A 14,149-nucleotide genomic window follows, 5' to 3' on the forward strand; every position below is an offset into this window, starting at 1 on the left:
TTCTGGCTTTTAAGCGGTAAATTAGAAATAAAATACCTTCCAGCAAGTCTTATAGCAAGTTCAAGAAAAGAACCTATAAAAAATACAAAGAGAACACCAAATGAAATGTTTTTTATACAAAATGTAAAAAATTGAAGCACAATTTTTTGTGCATATGTGTGGCACAGGGGAATAGCAGACATGAACAGACATGCTCAGACATGGTATCCAGTCATACGCAAATACATAAGTGAATGAAAAGCATGAACAACAACAAAAAGCAATCGATTATATACATTTTTTAAGATGAAATGTTTTATAAATGATAAATACAAATGGAAGAAAACCAAGAAAGTATTTTAAAAATTTAAATATATACATACATGAGTACTATATACAATATATTATATTATATATACCTACATATTAAATACTTAATGGGTATGGTAACGAACAAAAACACCGCACAATAATATACAAAACAAAACGAAATCGAAGAAAGGGAATGGCACGTCAAGCGAGGAGAAACATACGTAAAAATAACAAATACCAGAAAGTTTAACTAAATGCAGAAAAGACTAACGAATCGAGAAAACTATAAAACCAGCAAATTTATAATTTTTACATGGAAATCGCAATAATGTTAACATTTAAAGAAGACGAAAACAAAGCGCATATCTTGAAAAAAAATGAATGAGTACTCGTACTCGAATTGATGAGGGATCTCAAGAAACGGAACGAAATCGAAGAAACACTAAAATCGACAAGTTACCACAAATTTTAACTACCAAGTGAATGGCTTAATTACGGCACACTTTTATACTTTTACACCAAAACAAACGAAAGAAAAGCAAAAACCAAAGACGTATGTATGTATGTATAAAAATGGCGATCGATCGTTCACCGTGCAAAGTCTTTTCTCGAGGAACCTTTGTGTTTTGAAGCCAATAAGGTTGTGCAAATGCCTGCAGACGCAACCGGAACCGGAACTCTGCAGAGCGCCCTCTTTAAGCGGGATGTAAACGGTGAAACGGTAGCCTCCCAAACAGACATAATTTCTGCACTTGCACCCGCTGCACCGTTTACAACCAGCTTTAAATGTCTGTTTCTCTCACACAGATCACACACACACCCCACAACAGACACACTCTCTTTACCCACTAGTCTCACTTAAATGAATGTTGAATAGCAAAGAAAACAAGAAATACTACGAACCACTCGTGTGAAAATTATATGAAAACCTAGCCGTTGCGATCTATCTGAGAAGTGTATTTTATGGCATTTAGGTGTAGCTATATACAGAGAACTGGCTCCCCGAGATCTGTAGAATTTTCGATGGTGAGTGCCAGGGAAATACCATTGTCCTGCTCACACATTTCCCCTTGTTTAACCTGTATGAAAGTACTAAAAATTGGGTTTACAGAGTATCCTGGCCCAGATCTTAATTTCAGCTGTAGCATCCTCTAACAAGACCCGGCTATCGATCATATTACAAGGAAACGAATAGCATTTTGTAGTGCAAGTCATCAGTAAGTTGCGGACGGAATGACGCTCTTTGTATATGTTTAAATGTTCAAGTAAGAAATGGAAACACTTAAAATATATTATAAATTAATTAAATCCAAGTCTTAGTCGAAAAGAACTTAGTCAAAGGTACTAATTTTAAGCACTATTGTTAAACGCAAGTCAAAGGCAACGGATGAAGGAAACACTTTAGCCAAAATGGAAACAAAAATATTGAATCTTAACTGAACTCAGAAACTCTAGTGGCATTCGCTCTTTCAAGCTCAACATAAGTTAATAAACGTATTGAATTCCACATAACAGATTATAATAATTCATGATAATTTCTATTTGTCTATCGGTTAGCTTGCATACATTAGCCACATATATTATATATGCAAAACTATGCAAGTTTCTTTCTCGTCGTTATAAAACATAGTCAAAATATTGGTGGACAGTATCGTATTGTAGTAGCAAATATGTATTTATCTTTAATCATCACAGAACAAAACTTAAAACAATTATTCCAATTTAATTAAAGTGCATAAATTGAATATTGAATTACTGTCGAGTTCTCTCATATGGACACAAAACCTTAACAATTTTCTTAAAATTTTCATTAAATTACTTAAAAGACAAAAACCAAGAAACCGAAACAAAGAAAAATCACAATATTAAGTGCGGAAAATGTCAAGCAAATTTATATAGCATATTTACGGTATACTCTGTGCAAGATTTATTAAGAATCAATTATACTTCATTATGGATTACTCTGAGAATTTACAAACAACAAACACACACTACACACGATGAATGAAAGCAACAATTTATTCAAATAAAGCTATGAAATGATGTGTTTAAATAATGTTTGCCTGGAATGTTTTCATTTTATCACTAACCATACAACACATGCTCCCGTGTATGAGAATGCATGATCACGCAAAAAAGCGCCTCTCTGCGACTGCATAGAGTAAGAAATGTATATGTATAGTTCTTACTCTATGGCGACTGAACGACTGAATGAGTGCGCGAGCATATAAATGAGAATAAGAAGAGAGAGCAAAAAACCCGAATGCACACGAAGTGCCGGGTCCTGCTGCTGAGAGCCCGGGGGGCCTCCCGCTTTCAAATGTTTTGTGTCCAAATTCGTTGTATGAAATGACCAGTGTATATGTTGTATGGTTAGTGATTTTATATATGTAGGGCGGTCACACATATTTTAGAAATCATCAAAATCATTTATTTTGGTAGACCCTTATAACATGTATTAGAATTGTATTCATTGTTTCATTGGGATCACTCGCTCCCAGCGTTGAGCTACTGTAACTTAATTAATAATTTGCGACATTTCAAGGAATACGGGTGAGATGGTGGATAGATTGAAATGCTTTTGATAAAAATCAGTTTTTTACATCCGCTTAGACGGCCATGTCCATCTTGATCTTGGGATAGGGTTTATAGTCGACTATCTCAAAGTCCTCGAAGCGGAAGTCTTCGATGTCCTGCACTTGACGCTTGATCACCAGCTTGGGGAATGGTCTCGGCGTTCGCTCCAGCTGCTCCTTCAGCGGCTCCACATGATTCAGGTAGACGTGCGTGTCGCCCATGGTGTGCACAAAGTCGCCCGGCTTAAGACCCGTCACATGAGCGATCATGTAAGTGAGCAGGGCGTAGGAGGCGATGTTGAAGGGCACGCCCAGGCCCATGTCGGCGCTCCTCTGGTACAGCTGGCAGGAGAGCTCGCCGCGCGTCTGGGAGACATAGAACTGCGCCAGGCAGTGACACGGCGGCAGGGCCATCTTCGGTATGTCCGGTGGATTCCATGCCGACATGATGATGCGCCTGTCCGAGGGATTATTCCGGATGGTGTCGATCACCTGTCGCAACTGATCGATGCCCTTTCCAGTGTAGTCGTCATCGCAGGTGCCATACTCCGCCCCAAAGTGCCGCCACTGAAAGCCGTACACCGGGCCCAGATCTCCAACGGAGCGCTCCGTGTGCCCCAGCTTGTCCAGGAACTCCCTGGTGCTGTTCCCGTCCCAGATGTGCACGTTCTTGGCCTGCAGCAGCTTGGCATCCGTCTTGCCCGCCACAAACCAGAGCAGCTCCTCGGCCACCGCGCGGAAGAAGACGCGCTTGGTGGTCAGCAAAGGGAAGCAATCTCTTATATTGAAGCGCATCTGGCTGCCGAACACAGACAAAGTGCCCACCTCGGTGCGATCTGTCCGCCGCTCTCCATTAGCGATGATGTGCCTCAGCAGGTCCAGGTACTGCTCCTCATCCCAATTGATCTGCTCCGCTTGATCCTTCTTGCCCTCATCCTTCACTGCCGACGACGAAGCCTCTTTCGGCGAAGCCCCATGCCCATTTACTGGCGTCACAGACATTTCGCAAATTTCTAATTGTTGGCAAAAACTTCAGAATGCTCAAATTTGGCGGGAAAATAAAGTTCTTGTGGCTAATATATCCGATAGGCAAACAAGTGGTTTCCAGCCAGCTGGCAGGGAAGAACCTAAGCGATAGTTCTTATCGATATTTCTCCGTTATATTTTTAAACATTAAAAAGGAGTCAAGATAATAACATTTTCCCACCTCCCTTTATAACACCCATTTCAGCAAAGCCTTTTAAGAACAACAAATTTGTAGACGTGAGTAGCTAACTTTATTGAAAAACACCAATACGAATGGTCGATTTACAACAGAATGTAAGAGTAATGAAAATTTTAACAAATTAAATCGGCCCGTACAAATTGTACAGCCTAAGATAAATAAATACAGTAAAAAAAAAACCAAATATTAAGCGGAAACAAATTAGGGTTGACGATGAATTAGTCCGAAAAACAGAAACATAAAGTAATAATCTAAACATTAAAAAAAATTGTGATCGGACAGTGGTCGCTTCCAAGGCATTGCGAGCGGATCTCGTGCTCCACCACCTTAGGAACAAATCGTTCCGAGACCAGGCAATAGTCGAGTCGCCAGCCAACATTGCGAGCCCGCGCATTTGCCATGTAAGTCCAGAAGGTGTAGGCGCCCTTCCGGTCGGGATACAGATGCCTAAAGGTGTCCACAAAACCGAGTCCAAGCAACTCCGTCATTTTGTCGCGCTCCTCCTGGGTGAAGCCGGCATTTTTAGTGTTCGTTTTCGGATTTTCAAGGTCGATGGGCATATGGGAGACGTTCATGTCGCCGCAAATGACCACAGGCTTAAGGGCATCTAGCTTCTGCACGTGCGCTTGGAAGGATTTCTCCCAACGCATACGCGGTTCCAAGTTAACCAGCTTTCGACCCGAATTCGGCACATAAACATTGATCAAGTAGAACTTTTCGTACTCCGCCGTAATCATGCGTCCGACATCGTCGAACTCCTCGTTGCCAATTCCGTACTCCACGTTTATGGGCATGATCTTGCTGTAAATGGCGACGCCGGCATAACCACCGGGCATGCAAAGCCAGTAGGGATGATAGCCCGGCAGGCGGGTAACCTCTTCCGGTAGCTGTTCGTTTGCGCACTTAGTTTCCTTTAAGGTGAGTTCGGATTAGTGTTTAATGTTGGCAGGGCTACGATTGCTTACCTGAAGGCAGAAAATGTCTGGCTCCTCGAGGTCTATTATCTGAAGTCCATCCTTCTTAAGCCAGGCCCTAAGGCCGGCCACATTCCAGCTTGAGATTTTCAAGTTGAATTCCTTGTCGGCTGGCAAAGCGAATGCGTCTTTATCCAATGTCCCATTGGATTTGCCCTCCGCCTTTTTGGCTGTCTTGGCTGCTGGAAAACAGAAGTTGAGCATGTTTTGCAAGCTTTTCAATACGGCAGCGCCACCGCAACCGGATTGCTCCGCCAACATACTTTTCGAGCCAACCTCATCATCATCTTCGGCATCCTCAGCCTTGCTGGCTGCCTTTTTCCGGTTACGAACTGCAGAAGAGATAATTTTATTAAATAATTTCGATTTATTTCAATTGTAGCTTGCCCACCTGGTTTGCTTTCAGCTGCGGGCTCTGCTGCCTCAACATCTTCCTCGGCCTCCGCCTTCACTGCTGCCTTTTTGCGACCTCGAGCTGTGGATGGAAAATCGTTGAAAATGGTTTAACGATTTATCTCTACGACTTGCCTACCTGGTTTGCTTTCAGCCAAAGGCTCGGTTTCTGTAGCCACACCGTTTTCCTTATCGGCAGACGCCTTCCGCCCGCGCTTTTTTACGGGCGCCGGCAGCTCGTCCTTCTTGGTGGGATTAGCCTTGGGCTCAGTTTCTTTTTTGGTTCGTTTCTTGGCAGCGGCTTTGGGAGGGGCTTCCAATTCTTCGGACACTAGTTCGGAATCACCTGCAGGCTCGCGTTGCGTTTTAATCGCTTTGGCGCTCTGCTTGGTGCTTTTAGCCTTGGGCTCAGTTTCTTTTTTGGTTCGTTTTTTGGCAGCTGCTTTGGGCGGGGCTTCTAGTTCTTCCGACTCCAGTTCGGAATCACCTACAGTCTCAGGTTCCGTTTTAACCGCCTTGCCCTTTTTGGTTCCCTTGCTGGCAGCCTTGGGTGGCTCCTCATCCACTTCTGCCTCCTCCAGGGCAGCTGTGATCTCTGAGTCAACCAGTCGCTTTGTTCCGCGCGCCCGCTTGGCAGCTGTCTCAGTCTTTGGGGCCTTCTCTTTGGGCGGGGCCAATGGTTGTGGTTCATCCTCGATCGCTGGTGCTGCTTCCTTCTTTGTCCTCCGCTTAGGTGGCTCTGCCGGCTCATCCGAGACTCCATTGGCCTCTTCCGAGGGGTCCTTCCGCTTCCGTCCTCTGGCCTTTGGCTCCGATGGCTTTTCGATCTTGTTTCGGCCCTTGCTATTTGCCGGAGCCTCTTCCTCGGCAGCTAGAGTGTCCTCAATCTTGGCCCGCGACTTGGTTACCTTGCCAGCTGGTGGCTCTTCTGCAGTCGCCTTCTTGGCGCGTCCCTTTGGCTTGACCACCACCTTGGCATCGCCGTTTTCTTCTGTATCCTTTGGCTGCTGCTTCTTCTTGCCACGTGCAGCTGCTGTGGGCGCCTTTTCAGCCTCGAGTTCGCCGGAGTTTTCCATCTCTACAGGCGCCTTGATAGCTTTTTTCGACCGTGGTTTCCCCTTTGCCGGAGCCTTAACTTCACCGGCGGCAGGGACGGAGTCTGCCGCTTGGTTTTCGTCGGCGACATTGCCATTTGGAGTGGGGTCAGAAGGTTCGGAAGCCACCGCCTCTGCTAGTTTTTTCGTAGTTTTGATGCGGGGCATTATACAGTACCGTTCGTTTCAATTCGGGCAACTTCACTCTGCACAATTATTTGATTTATTTTTACAGATTTTCGGGCTTTTTTTGCGTATCATGCACAGCCGCTGCCGCTTGGTCTGTCTGCCTCCGACATCAACAAAAAGAAAACTGCGCGGGCAACGCGATTTTTCAAGCCGTTCGATTCTGCGCTTCCCAACACTAAATGTGTTGCACCTCTGCAAAACTACAGCTGCAAACAAATACTTTGCAGCTTGTGACGTCAGTGAACACAATAATTAAGCTGGATAGCTGAAGGCCACTAATATTTAAACTTTCATTTAGCAAAAAATAAATAAATAAATAAGCTGTTTATAGGATTATTTTGGAAGCTAGTTATTGAAAGTTAATAGTGAGCAAATTAATAATACAAAATACGTTTTTGAATTGTTTTAAAAATATTTTAAGATAAAAACAAACTTGTAACCGTACAAAACATCACCTTCTTATATTGTTGAGCATGAGCGTTTGGAGTGCTAACCAACACTGGTATAATTTGCAAACAAAATACATCCCCGCTGTGGCAAATATTTAAAAAATTGTCACAAACCGATGATTAATAAGTTTAACTTTGTTCTGTTTCGAATAACTGACACTGAAAAGGTTACCTTAAATCCTGACTTACATTTTGTGGATTGCTAAAAACGCTCCATAATGCCAAGTGAAATAATTACGCTGCAGTTGGGACAATGCGGCAACCAAAGTAATTATATATAGCAAAGGACACATCTGTTCGCTTGTTAATACATATTTCCCGCAGTTGGCTTTGAGTTCTGGAAAAGATTGTGCCTGGAGCATGGCATCTCCCCCAGCGGCGTGCTGGAGGACTTCGCCACCGATGGCATGGACCGCAAGGATGTGTTCTTCTACCAGGCGGACGACGATCATTACATACCCCGTGCAGTGCTTTTGGACCTTGAGCCGAGGGTAATCAATACCATAATGGGCTCCGCTTACTCCAAGGTGGGTCAGGGTACTGGGAAATTAGATTCTAGTTGCTGACATTACTGGTATTTCCCTAGCTCTATAACCCGGAGAATGTGTACCTATCCAAGCATGGAGGCGGCGCTGGCAACAACTGGGCCTCGGGGTACAGCCAGGGCGACAAGCTGCAGGAGGAGGTATTTGACATAATCGACCGCGAGGCCGATGGCAGCGATTCGCTGGAGGGTTTTATACTCTGCCACTCCATTGCCGGCGGTACGGGCTCTGGAATGGGCTCCTTTATCATGGAGCGGATAGCAGACCGCTATCCCAAGAAGCTCATCCAGACGTTCAGTGTGTTCCCCAACCAGGACGAGATCAGCGACGTTGTGGTCCAGCCCTACAACTCCATGCTGACCCTCAAACGTCTGACCACCGCGGCGGACAGTGTTGTCGTCCTGGACAACACGGCCCTCAATCGCATAGCCTGCGATCGTTTGCACATCCAGAATCCGAGCTTCTCGCAGATCAACAATCTGGTATCCACCATAATGAGCGTGAGCACCACCACTCTGCGCTATCCATCTTACATGAACAACAATCTCATCGGTCTCATGGCTCCACTGATTCCGACGCCACAGCTACACTTCCTCATGACTGGCTACACTCCGTTGACCAGCGATTCGGATGTCAACAACCAGGAATCGTTTAATGTGCGCAAAACGACCGTCCTGGATGTAATGCGTCGTCTGCTACAGCCCAAGAACATGATGGTGTCCACGGGACCCGACAAGACCAACCATCACCGCTACATTTCTATTCTAAACATCATCCAGGGCGAAGTGGATCCCACACAGGTGCACAAGTCCTTGCAGCGCATCCGGGACCGCAAGATGGCCCAATTCATTCCCTGGGGGCCCACCTCCATCCAGGTAGCGCTCTCCCGCTCCTCGCCCTACGTCCAAAGTAACCACCGAGTGTCCGGCCTGATGTTGGCCAACCACACTAGCATCTGCTCGCTTTTCGAGCGGGCCCTCAACCAGTACGACAAGCTGCGCAAGCGCGGCGCTTTTCTTGACCAGTTCCGCCGCGAGGACATCTTTAAGGACAGTTTGGACGAGCTTGACGATTCCCGTGAAACGGTTGACTGCCTTGTTCAGGAGTACGAGTCAGCCACTCGAGAGGATTACATGCAGTTTTCAGAAAAGCGAGGAGCAGGCGGCACAGTAGACTCCAAATCGGAGGACGCAAGGAGTGCAGGGTCTGCAAGCGGTGTCTAGCTCGCCTATGGCAGCAGTTAAGAGTGCCATGCGTTTTCTCGAATGTATTTTAAAGTTTATCTTCAAAGACGTCGGGATTCGAAATCCCTAAGTATTGACAGCCACATTGTTTGTAAAAGTCGTATCTATGTAGTGCAGTTGCGTATTTAACGTTATTTAACGTTTGTATTTTGTTGCTAAATAAACAGGAATTTTTGATAAATAATCGTTTTAATAAAATGTTTTCCTTATTTCTAATTGTCCTTGTACTACCATTTATGGACCTAAATGTCGACCTGTTTATAAAAAATGTACTCAATTACATTAAAATAATACGTTTCTAAATGGGTTTCCAAACGTAATTTTTAATGAAAAACATTACAGTTTTCGTTTTGGTGTATGTTATAATATGTCATAAGTCATAATGTTTAAGGAAGTGTTTGTGTCCCAATACTGCAGTAAGGGCTTATAAATTTAAACAAAACTGGTTAATTGCTGTTTAAAGCCCATATATGCCAATGTCCCAGTAGCTTCTTCTTGCTTCCAAAGTCCATGTCCCAGTACCTTCTTGCTGGTAAAATCTTATGTCTAGTATGTTTTTGGTGTGTTTCGAAGAAATTACTTGTAAAATGTAAATGTTGCTGCGCATCAATCGTATCTAGGAAAAATTAAGACAAGTTAGTAATCTCATTGTCATAAAATAACTAGAATTACCTTGAGATCGCCTAAACCATTTTCTTTCCTTTATGATGCGTACTTACGAGGAGCCCCTCATTCAATGATGGTTGTTTCCTCAGCATTTTCCACCTGCTCCTGCTCGTGGCCTTCTTCCTGTTCATGTTCATGGTCCTCCTCCTGCTCGTGGTCTTCTTCCTGCCCGTGGTCTTCTTCCCCCAAGTGCTCCTCGTCATCATTTTCCTCACCTTCGAACGCCAGCTGCTCTTCGTCGGGCTCACCTTCAACTAGCTCCACTTCCTCCTCGTGATCCCCGTCCTCCGCCTCGTTATTCCCTTCAACCTCCTCGTCATCATCCCCCTTAACCTCGTCAACAAGAGTAAGGTCAAGCTGAGGAATATATTTTTCGCCATCCTCGTCAGTCAGGTCAATTTGATCGGACTCAGTAGTAGCTTTTTGCTTGGGTTTGGTTTCCCTTGGCTCCGACTGGTTCACGCGAATTGCCTTTAGTGCACCCTTGCCACTGATCAGGCGACACGAAAGCTGGCTAAAGCGGTAGCTGACCGTCATGCCTTTCTTGCGCAGCAGCTCTAAGACCTTGTCGCCAATGGTGACGGTAATGACCTTGCCATCCTTGAACTTGGTAGTGCGGGCGATGTTCCACGTTTTAGACAGAAGGTCTGCATTTTGATCTTTCAAAAGGCCAATTGTAATTTTATCGGCTTCTTCGGCAGAGCGCGGCACAAAAATGGTAAACCCCTTGGTGGAGGGCACCTCGTCTTCCGGACAGGACGACAGTTTGATTCCCGGCAACACTTCGATCTTGGGTACCACCTGCTCCAGCCACTGCTTGGAACTTTTGTCCAGGCAGGTGACCAAAATCAAACCGGGGAGGAATTGGATGCCTCCAAAGTTGATGCTGCTTTTCCAGCCCTTTCGCATTTCCTCGACGAGGCTTGCCTCGATCTTGGACAGTTGCTTCTTGTTCAAAACGCATTTCGGATATTCCTCTGCCATAATGGCCATTGTGAGGTCTTTCCTCCTGTAGCTTACCGACGATGGAGGTCTTTCTGGGGCCCTCCGCTGCTTCTTAGGCTCTTCAGTGCCCCTTCCGCCAGATGACTTGTCCTCAGTGGGACGCTTGCGGCCGCGATCACCCGAAACAGGAGAATGCTCTGGACGTTTACGGCCGCGTTCAGCCGGAGCTGACTGCTCCGGAAGATTAAGAGGATGGCTCCTCTTATACTCCAGCACCTTTGCGCGTGCCTCTTTTTCAGTGCAACCCATGGCAATGTATCTATCGTACCACTTGAGTGATCCACCTTTGAAGCCGGCCGGATTGGTGCGTCGCTCCGAGGCTTTGGCCAGAGCCTCCTCCTGGCTGCAGCCCGTCTCGACGTAGCGGTTGAACCACTTGCGCCTGGAGCCGCTAAGTCGAGAGATGGCATCGCGAAGGTGACTCGGTGGCCCCCCCTCCTGCTCGTGCATCTGCATCGGTATAGGCTGGAGCTCACGCTGCGCCATCCTCGGTCCATGTCCCTGCCACTGGCCTGGTCCCTGTCCCTGGCTGGAGGGCAATCCGCGATTGCCTGACCACGAGCGACTGTTCATGACGGTACTTGATCCCGCTTGGTCTTGGGCGTCGTTCCAATCGTTTCGATTACGGCTCCAAAGGGAGCTGGCCTGCGGGGCAGCAGGATAGTCAGTGGACGGGCCAGGCATGGGATTAGTGTTTGAGGAGTTCCAGGGGGCCCAGCCCCCAAGGTTACGACCCATTTGGGCGGCGCCCGACTGGCCAGAGTAGCCCCCCGATTGGCCGGAATAGCCCCCCGATTGGTCGGAATAGCCACCGGATTGGCCGGAGTAGCCGCCATCTCTATTGTCTCCATAGGCACCATTACCATTACCGGAGGAGCGGCTGTTGAGCCACTCTCTCTTCTGCCTGTAGCTGGCCTCCATTTTTTCGGTTAAATTTATACTCACACAAAATGTTATGTTCACTTGCCGACATCCACTGCCAAAGTGAAGGCTTAAAATATCTAACCTTTTCAGCTAGAGACTGAGAAAAGTCCTGGCCTGCTTTGCGTGACACGATTCGTAGCTGTCAAATCTAATGTTGTGTTTAGAAGTACAGCCTAAGAATTACATACTTGTTTTTTTTATTGATTAAACATTTTAATTAAATATTATATCATTATTTTTTTTTTTGTTAATAATTATGTTGCTAACAAATTGTAAAACAACAGTGAATTACATTTGTTTCACTGTGCCATCTCTAAACGTGGAGCACCTCTTGCAGTGTTGGTAAATCCCCAGAAGTTCCTGTTTACAATGCATTTTGAAATAAAGCAAGTTCTTTACAAACTTTTATGATCAGCATCGATTCCAATGGCTCCAAACGATGTGGTCGTGGATGACCAGCCGAAGATTTCAACCTTTGCCGTACTGGACCTGGAGACGACCAACTTGCCTGCTTACAATTACAATCGTGTGGGCATTACGGAGTTGTGCATTTACGCCTTTGAGGCCGATCTCATCAAGAAAGGAGTGGCAGTGCCTAAGGATGAGGAGCAGGATAAACAGGATAAGCAGGATGTTCCGGCGGCACCACGCGTGTTGCACAAGTTGAACCTGCTATTCCAGCCATCGATGTTGGTGCATCCGGATGCCGAAAGTATCACAGGTATGCTATAAACTGCATCCCAATGACTTTTCATAGATGACTAATACAGTTGTTATAATCATGTACTATCATATATGTATTAGGTCTGAGCAATTATCTGCTGGAGCGGGAATCCAAGCTGAACGGAGATTCGGCCCAACTTATCATCAGCTTCCTGAAGCACTTGCCAGCTCCGGTTTGCCTGGTGGCTCACAATGGCTGGGGCTTTGACTTTCCCATTCTGAGGCAGGCCTTTGAAAAACTCAATATGGAACTTCCCCAATCCACGTCCTGTTTGGACTCACTACGTGCCTTTTTTGAGATCGACAAAAAACGTCAAAAAGAACAAAATCTCTTGAAAGTACCAGAGAATGCTCAGCGACCTGATCCCAATGATGAAACTGAAGCTGTCTCGGAACTTAAATCCTTTGAAGAAACTGAAACTGCCTTTAAGGAACCGGAAATTGCCAAGGAAATCGACTGGCAAGCTAGAAATGAAACCACTCCGAAGCGACCTGTTTTGACGCCCAAGGAAGCTTCTCTTAAACGCAAGCACTTGTTTGATGGCGTAGAATATGAAGATGATGATCAGAGTCCTGCCAAGCTGAAAACCAAAGAGTTTCGGTCTCGACGAAAACTTTTTAGCGGTGTTCAGTGTGCTGAGACCAAGTTCTACCCGCCCCGCGGTGTTTACAAACTAGGCAATCTGTACACAAACAAATTCCAACGACCAGCAAGTAATGCCCATCAGGCCGAGGCGGATGTCGCCATGCTCACGAAACTCATCCAGCATTATGGCATGGATTTTCTGGCCTTTGCCGAGGAGCAAGCTATTCCTTTCCACAAAGTAACGCCGCTTTGTGCTCCCGTTTGTCGAAAATAGCGTGCAATGTAAATGTAACCTACTCTTAAGTATTTTTGCATGACCTAAATTTTACTTTGTGACGCATTTTATATTTTTTATAAATGAATTTTATGCTATATTCTATAGCATGTATGTTTTAAATGAAAGAATTTATAAAATGTTTTTGAAACTAGTGTAGTTTACTATTAAGTGGAAGTCTAAACATCCATGTTGGCTTAATAATAAATGGATGACTCCCAAAAGAACAAAATCGTTCTGATGTACAAATTTTCAATTCACTTTTATTCAAAGCTTCTTAAACACAACTGAGGTCACCACGTTGCCCACTTTGCCGCCAAACTTGAAGGTCGGTGTGGGAATACTGTGGTATTTAACAAACTTCTCGGCAAAGCTCTGCTCCAGCTCATCCTCCGTCCAGTTGCAGGATGTGATTACGAAAAGGCTGTCTGCGGTGCGTAGCAATTTCTCCACCGTCGCCAGATAAAGAGCACGCTTCTCCTTGGGACTGTCAGGACAGAGACTTACCGCATCATAGGTTCCCTTGTCGTGCACCACATCAAAGGTGCCCAGCTCGTCCTGGGGCTGGGTCAAGTCCGCCACCTTGTAGCTGATGTCCAGTTTGTTGTCCTGGGCAATGTGCTGGGCCAACTCGACGGCCTTGGGGGAGTAGTCCACGCCGGTCAGCTGACCGAATCCTTCATTGGCCAGCCCCACGAGGAACATGCCATTGCCGCAGCCCAGGTCCAGCACTTTCGCCTCTTTGGTGATCTCCTCCTGCTTCAGCAGCCAGTAAATAACCCGCTGCTGCGAATCCTCGTCAAACCAGATTTCTCCCACATCTCCGTGGCTTTTGTAGTTCTTAATCTCACGATTGTAGCTGGATTCCCAGTACTCCTGAGTTCCCAGTTCGGACCCGTGCTCGTTGTCCATTATGTTTGATAATTTAATAGAGATGGCATTTTGGACAGCTGAGCATGTGCGTCGAGTCAAGATAACTTCAAAGGGTTGG

At 45.7% G+C, this 14,149-nt stretch overlaps 6 protein-coding genes across 9 annotated transcripts; 2 read left to right on the forward strand and 4 right to left on the reverse strand.

Annotated features, from left to right (window-relative positions):
- Positions 1–164: 164 nt before the first annotated feature.
- On the reverse strand, positions 165–3,967 carry LOC128261234 (thymidylate synthase). Its single transcript, XM_052994820.1, has one exon. It carries the CDS (start codon positions 3,867–3,869, stop codon positions 2,901–2,903), a length of 969 nt encoding a protein of 322 aa, XP_052850780.1. The 5' UTR covers positions 3,870–3,967; the 3' UTR covers positions 165–2,900.
- Positions 3,968–4,127: 160 nt separating this feature from the next.
- Positions 4,128–6,911, reverse strand: LOC128262098 (recombination repair protein 1). 3 transcript variants are annotated; one of them, XM_052996153.1, is made up of 5 exons: positions 5,599–6,910; positions 5,458–5,541; positions 5,330–5,398; positions 5,058–5,245; positions 4,128–5,003 (listed from the first exon to the last, which is right to left on the reverse strand). In XM_052996153.1, exons 1-5 carry the CDS (start codon positions 6,719–6,721, stop codon positions 4,344–4,346), a joined length of 2,124 nt encoding a protein of 707 aa, XP_052852113.1. In that variant the 5' UTR covers positions 6,722–6,910; the 3' UTR covers positions 4,128–4,343. The 3 variants fall into 3 exon arrangements, with proteins under 3 accessions (XP_052852113.1, XP_052852112.1, XP_052852111.1); XM_052996152.1 differs by having other exon boundaries at positions 5,058–5,248; XM_052996151.1 differs by having other exon boundaries at positions 5,058–5,398; positions 5,599–6,911.
- Positions 6,912–7,213: 302 nt separating this feature from the next.
- On the forward strand, positions 7,214–9,164 carry LOC128261676 (tubulin gamma-1 chain). Its single transcript, XM_052995471.1, has 3 exons — positions 7,214–7,458; positions 7,516–7,718; positions 7,778–9,164. The coding sequence occupies exons 1-3, from the start codon at positions 7,410–7,412 to the stop codon at positions 8,957–8,959; spliced, it is 1,434 nt and encodes a 477-aa protein (XP_052851431.1). The 5' UTR covers positions 7,214–7,409; the 3' UTR covers positions 8,960–9,164.
- A 158-nt stretch (positions 9,165–9,322) lies between these two features.
- LOC128261675 (uncharacterized) lies at positions 9,323–11,688 on the reverse strand. 2 transcript variants are annotated; one of them, XM_052995469.1, is made up of 3 exons: positions 11,597–11,688; positions 9,653–11,296; positions 9,323–9,596 (listed from the first exon to the last, which is right to left on the reverse strand). In XM_052995469.1, exon 2 carries the CDS (start codon positions 11,222–11,224, stop codon positions 9,710–9,712), a length of 1,515 nt encoding a protein of 504 aa, XP_052851429.1. In that variant the 5' UTR covers positions 11,225–11,296; positions 11,597–11,688; the 3' UTR covers positions 9,323–9,596; positions 9,653–9,709. The 2 variants fall into 2 exon arrangements, with proteins under 2 accessions (XP_052851429.1, XP_052851428.1); XM_052995468.1 differs by having other exon boundaries at positions 9,653–11,669.
- Positions 11,689–11,909: 221 nt separating this feature from the next.
- LOC128262313 (uncharacterized) lies at positions 11,910–13,309 on the forward strand. Its single transcript, XM_052996489.1, has 2 exons — positions 11,910–12,296; positions 12,380–13,309. The coding sequence occupies exons 1-2, from the start codon at positions 12,002–12,004 to the stop codon at positions 13,156–13,158; spliced, it is 1,074 nt and encodes a 357-aa protein (XP_052852449.1). The 5' UTR covers positions 11,910–12,001; the 3' UTR covers positions 13,159–13,309.
- Positions 13,310–13,401: 92 nt separating this feature from the next.
- LOC128262314 (EEF1A lysine methyltransferase 2) lies at positions 13,402–14,090 on the reverse strand. Its single transcript, XM_052996490.1, has one exon. The coding sequence runs from the start codon at positions 14,068–14,070 to the stop codon at positions 13,426–13,428; it is 645 nt and encodes a 214-aa protein (XP_052852450.1). The 5' UTR covers positions 14,071–14,090; the 3' UTR covers positions 13,402–13,425.
- Positions 14,091–14,149: the final 59 nt, after the last annotated feature.

The sequence above is a fragment of the Drosophila gunungcola genome, unplaced genomic scaffold, assembly GCF_025200985.1.
Source record: "Drosophila gunungcola strain Sukarami unplaced genomic scaffold, Dgunungcola_SK_2 000001F, whole genome shotgun sequence".
Lineage (NCBI taxonomy): Eukaryota > Metazoa > Arthropoda > Insecta > Diptera > Drosophilidae > Drosophila > Drosophila gunungcola.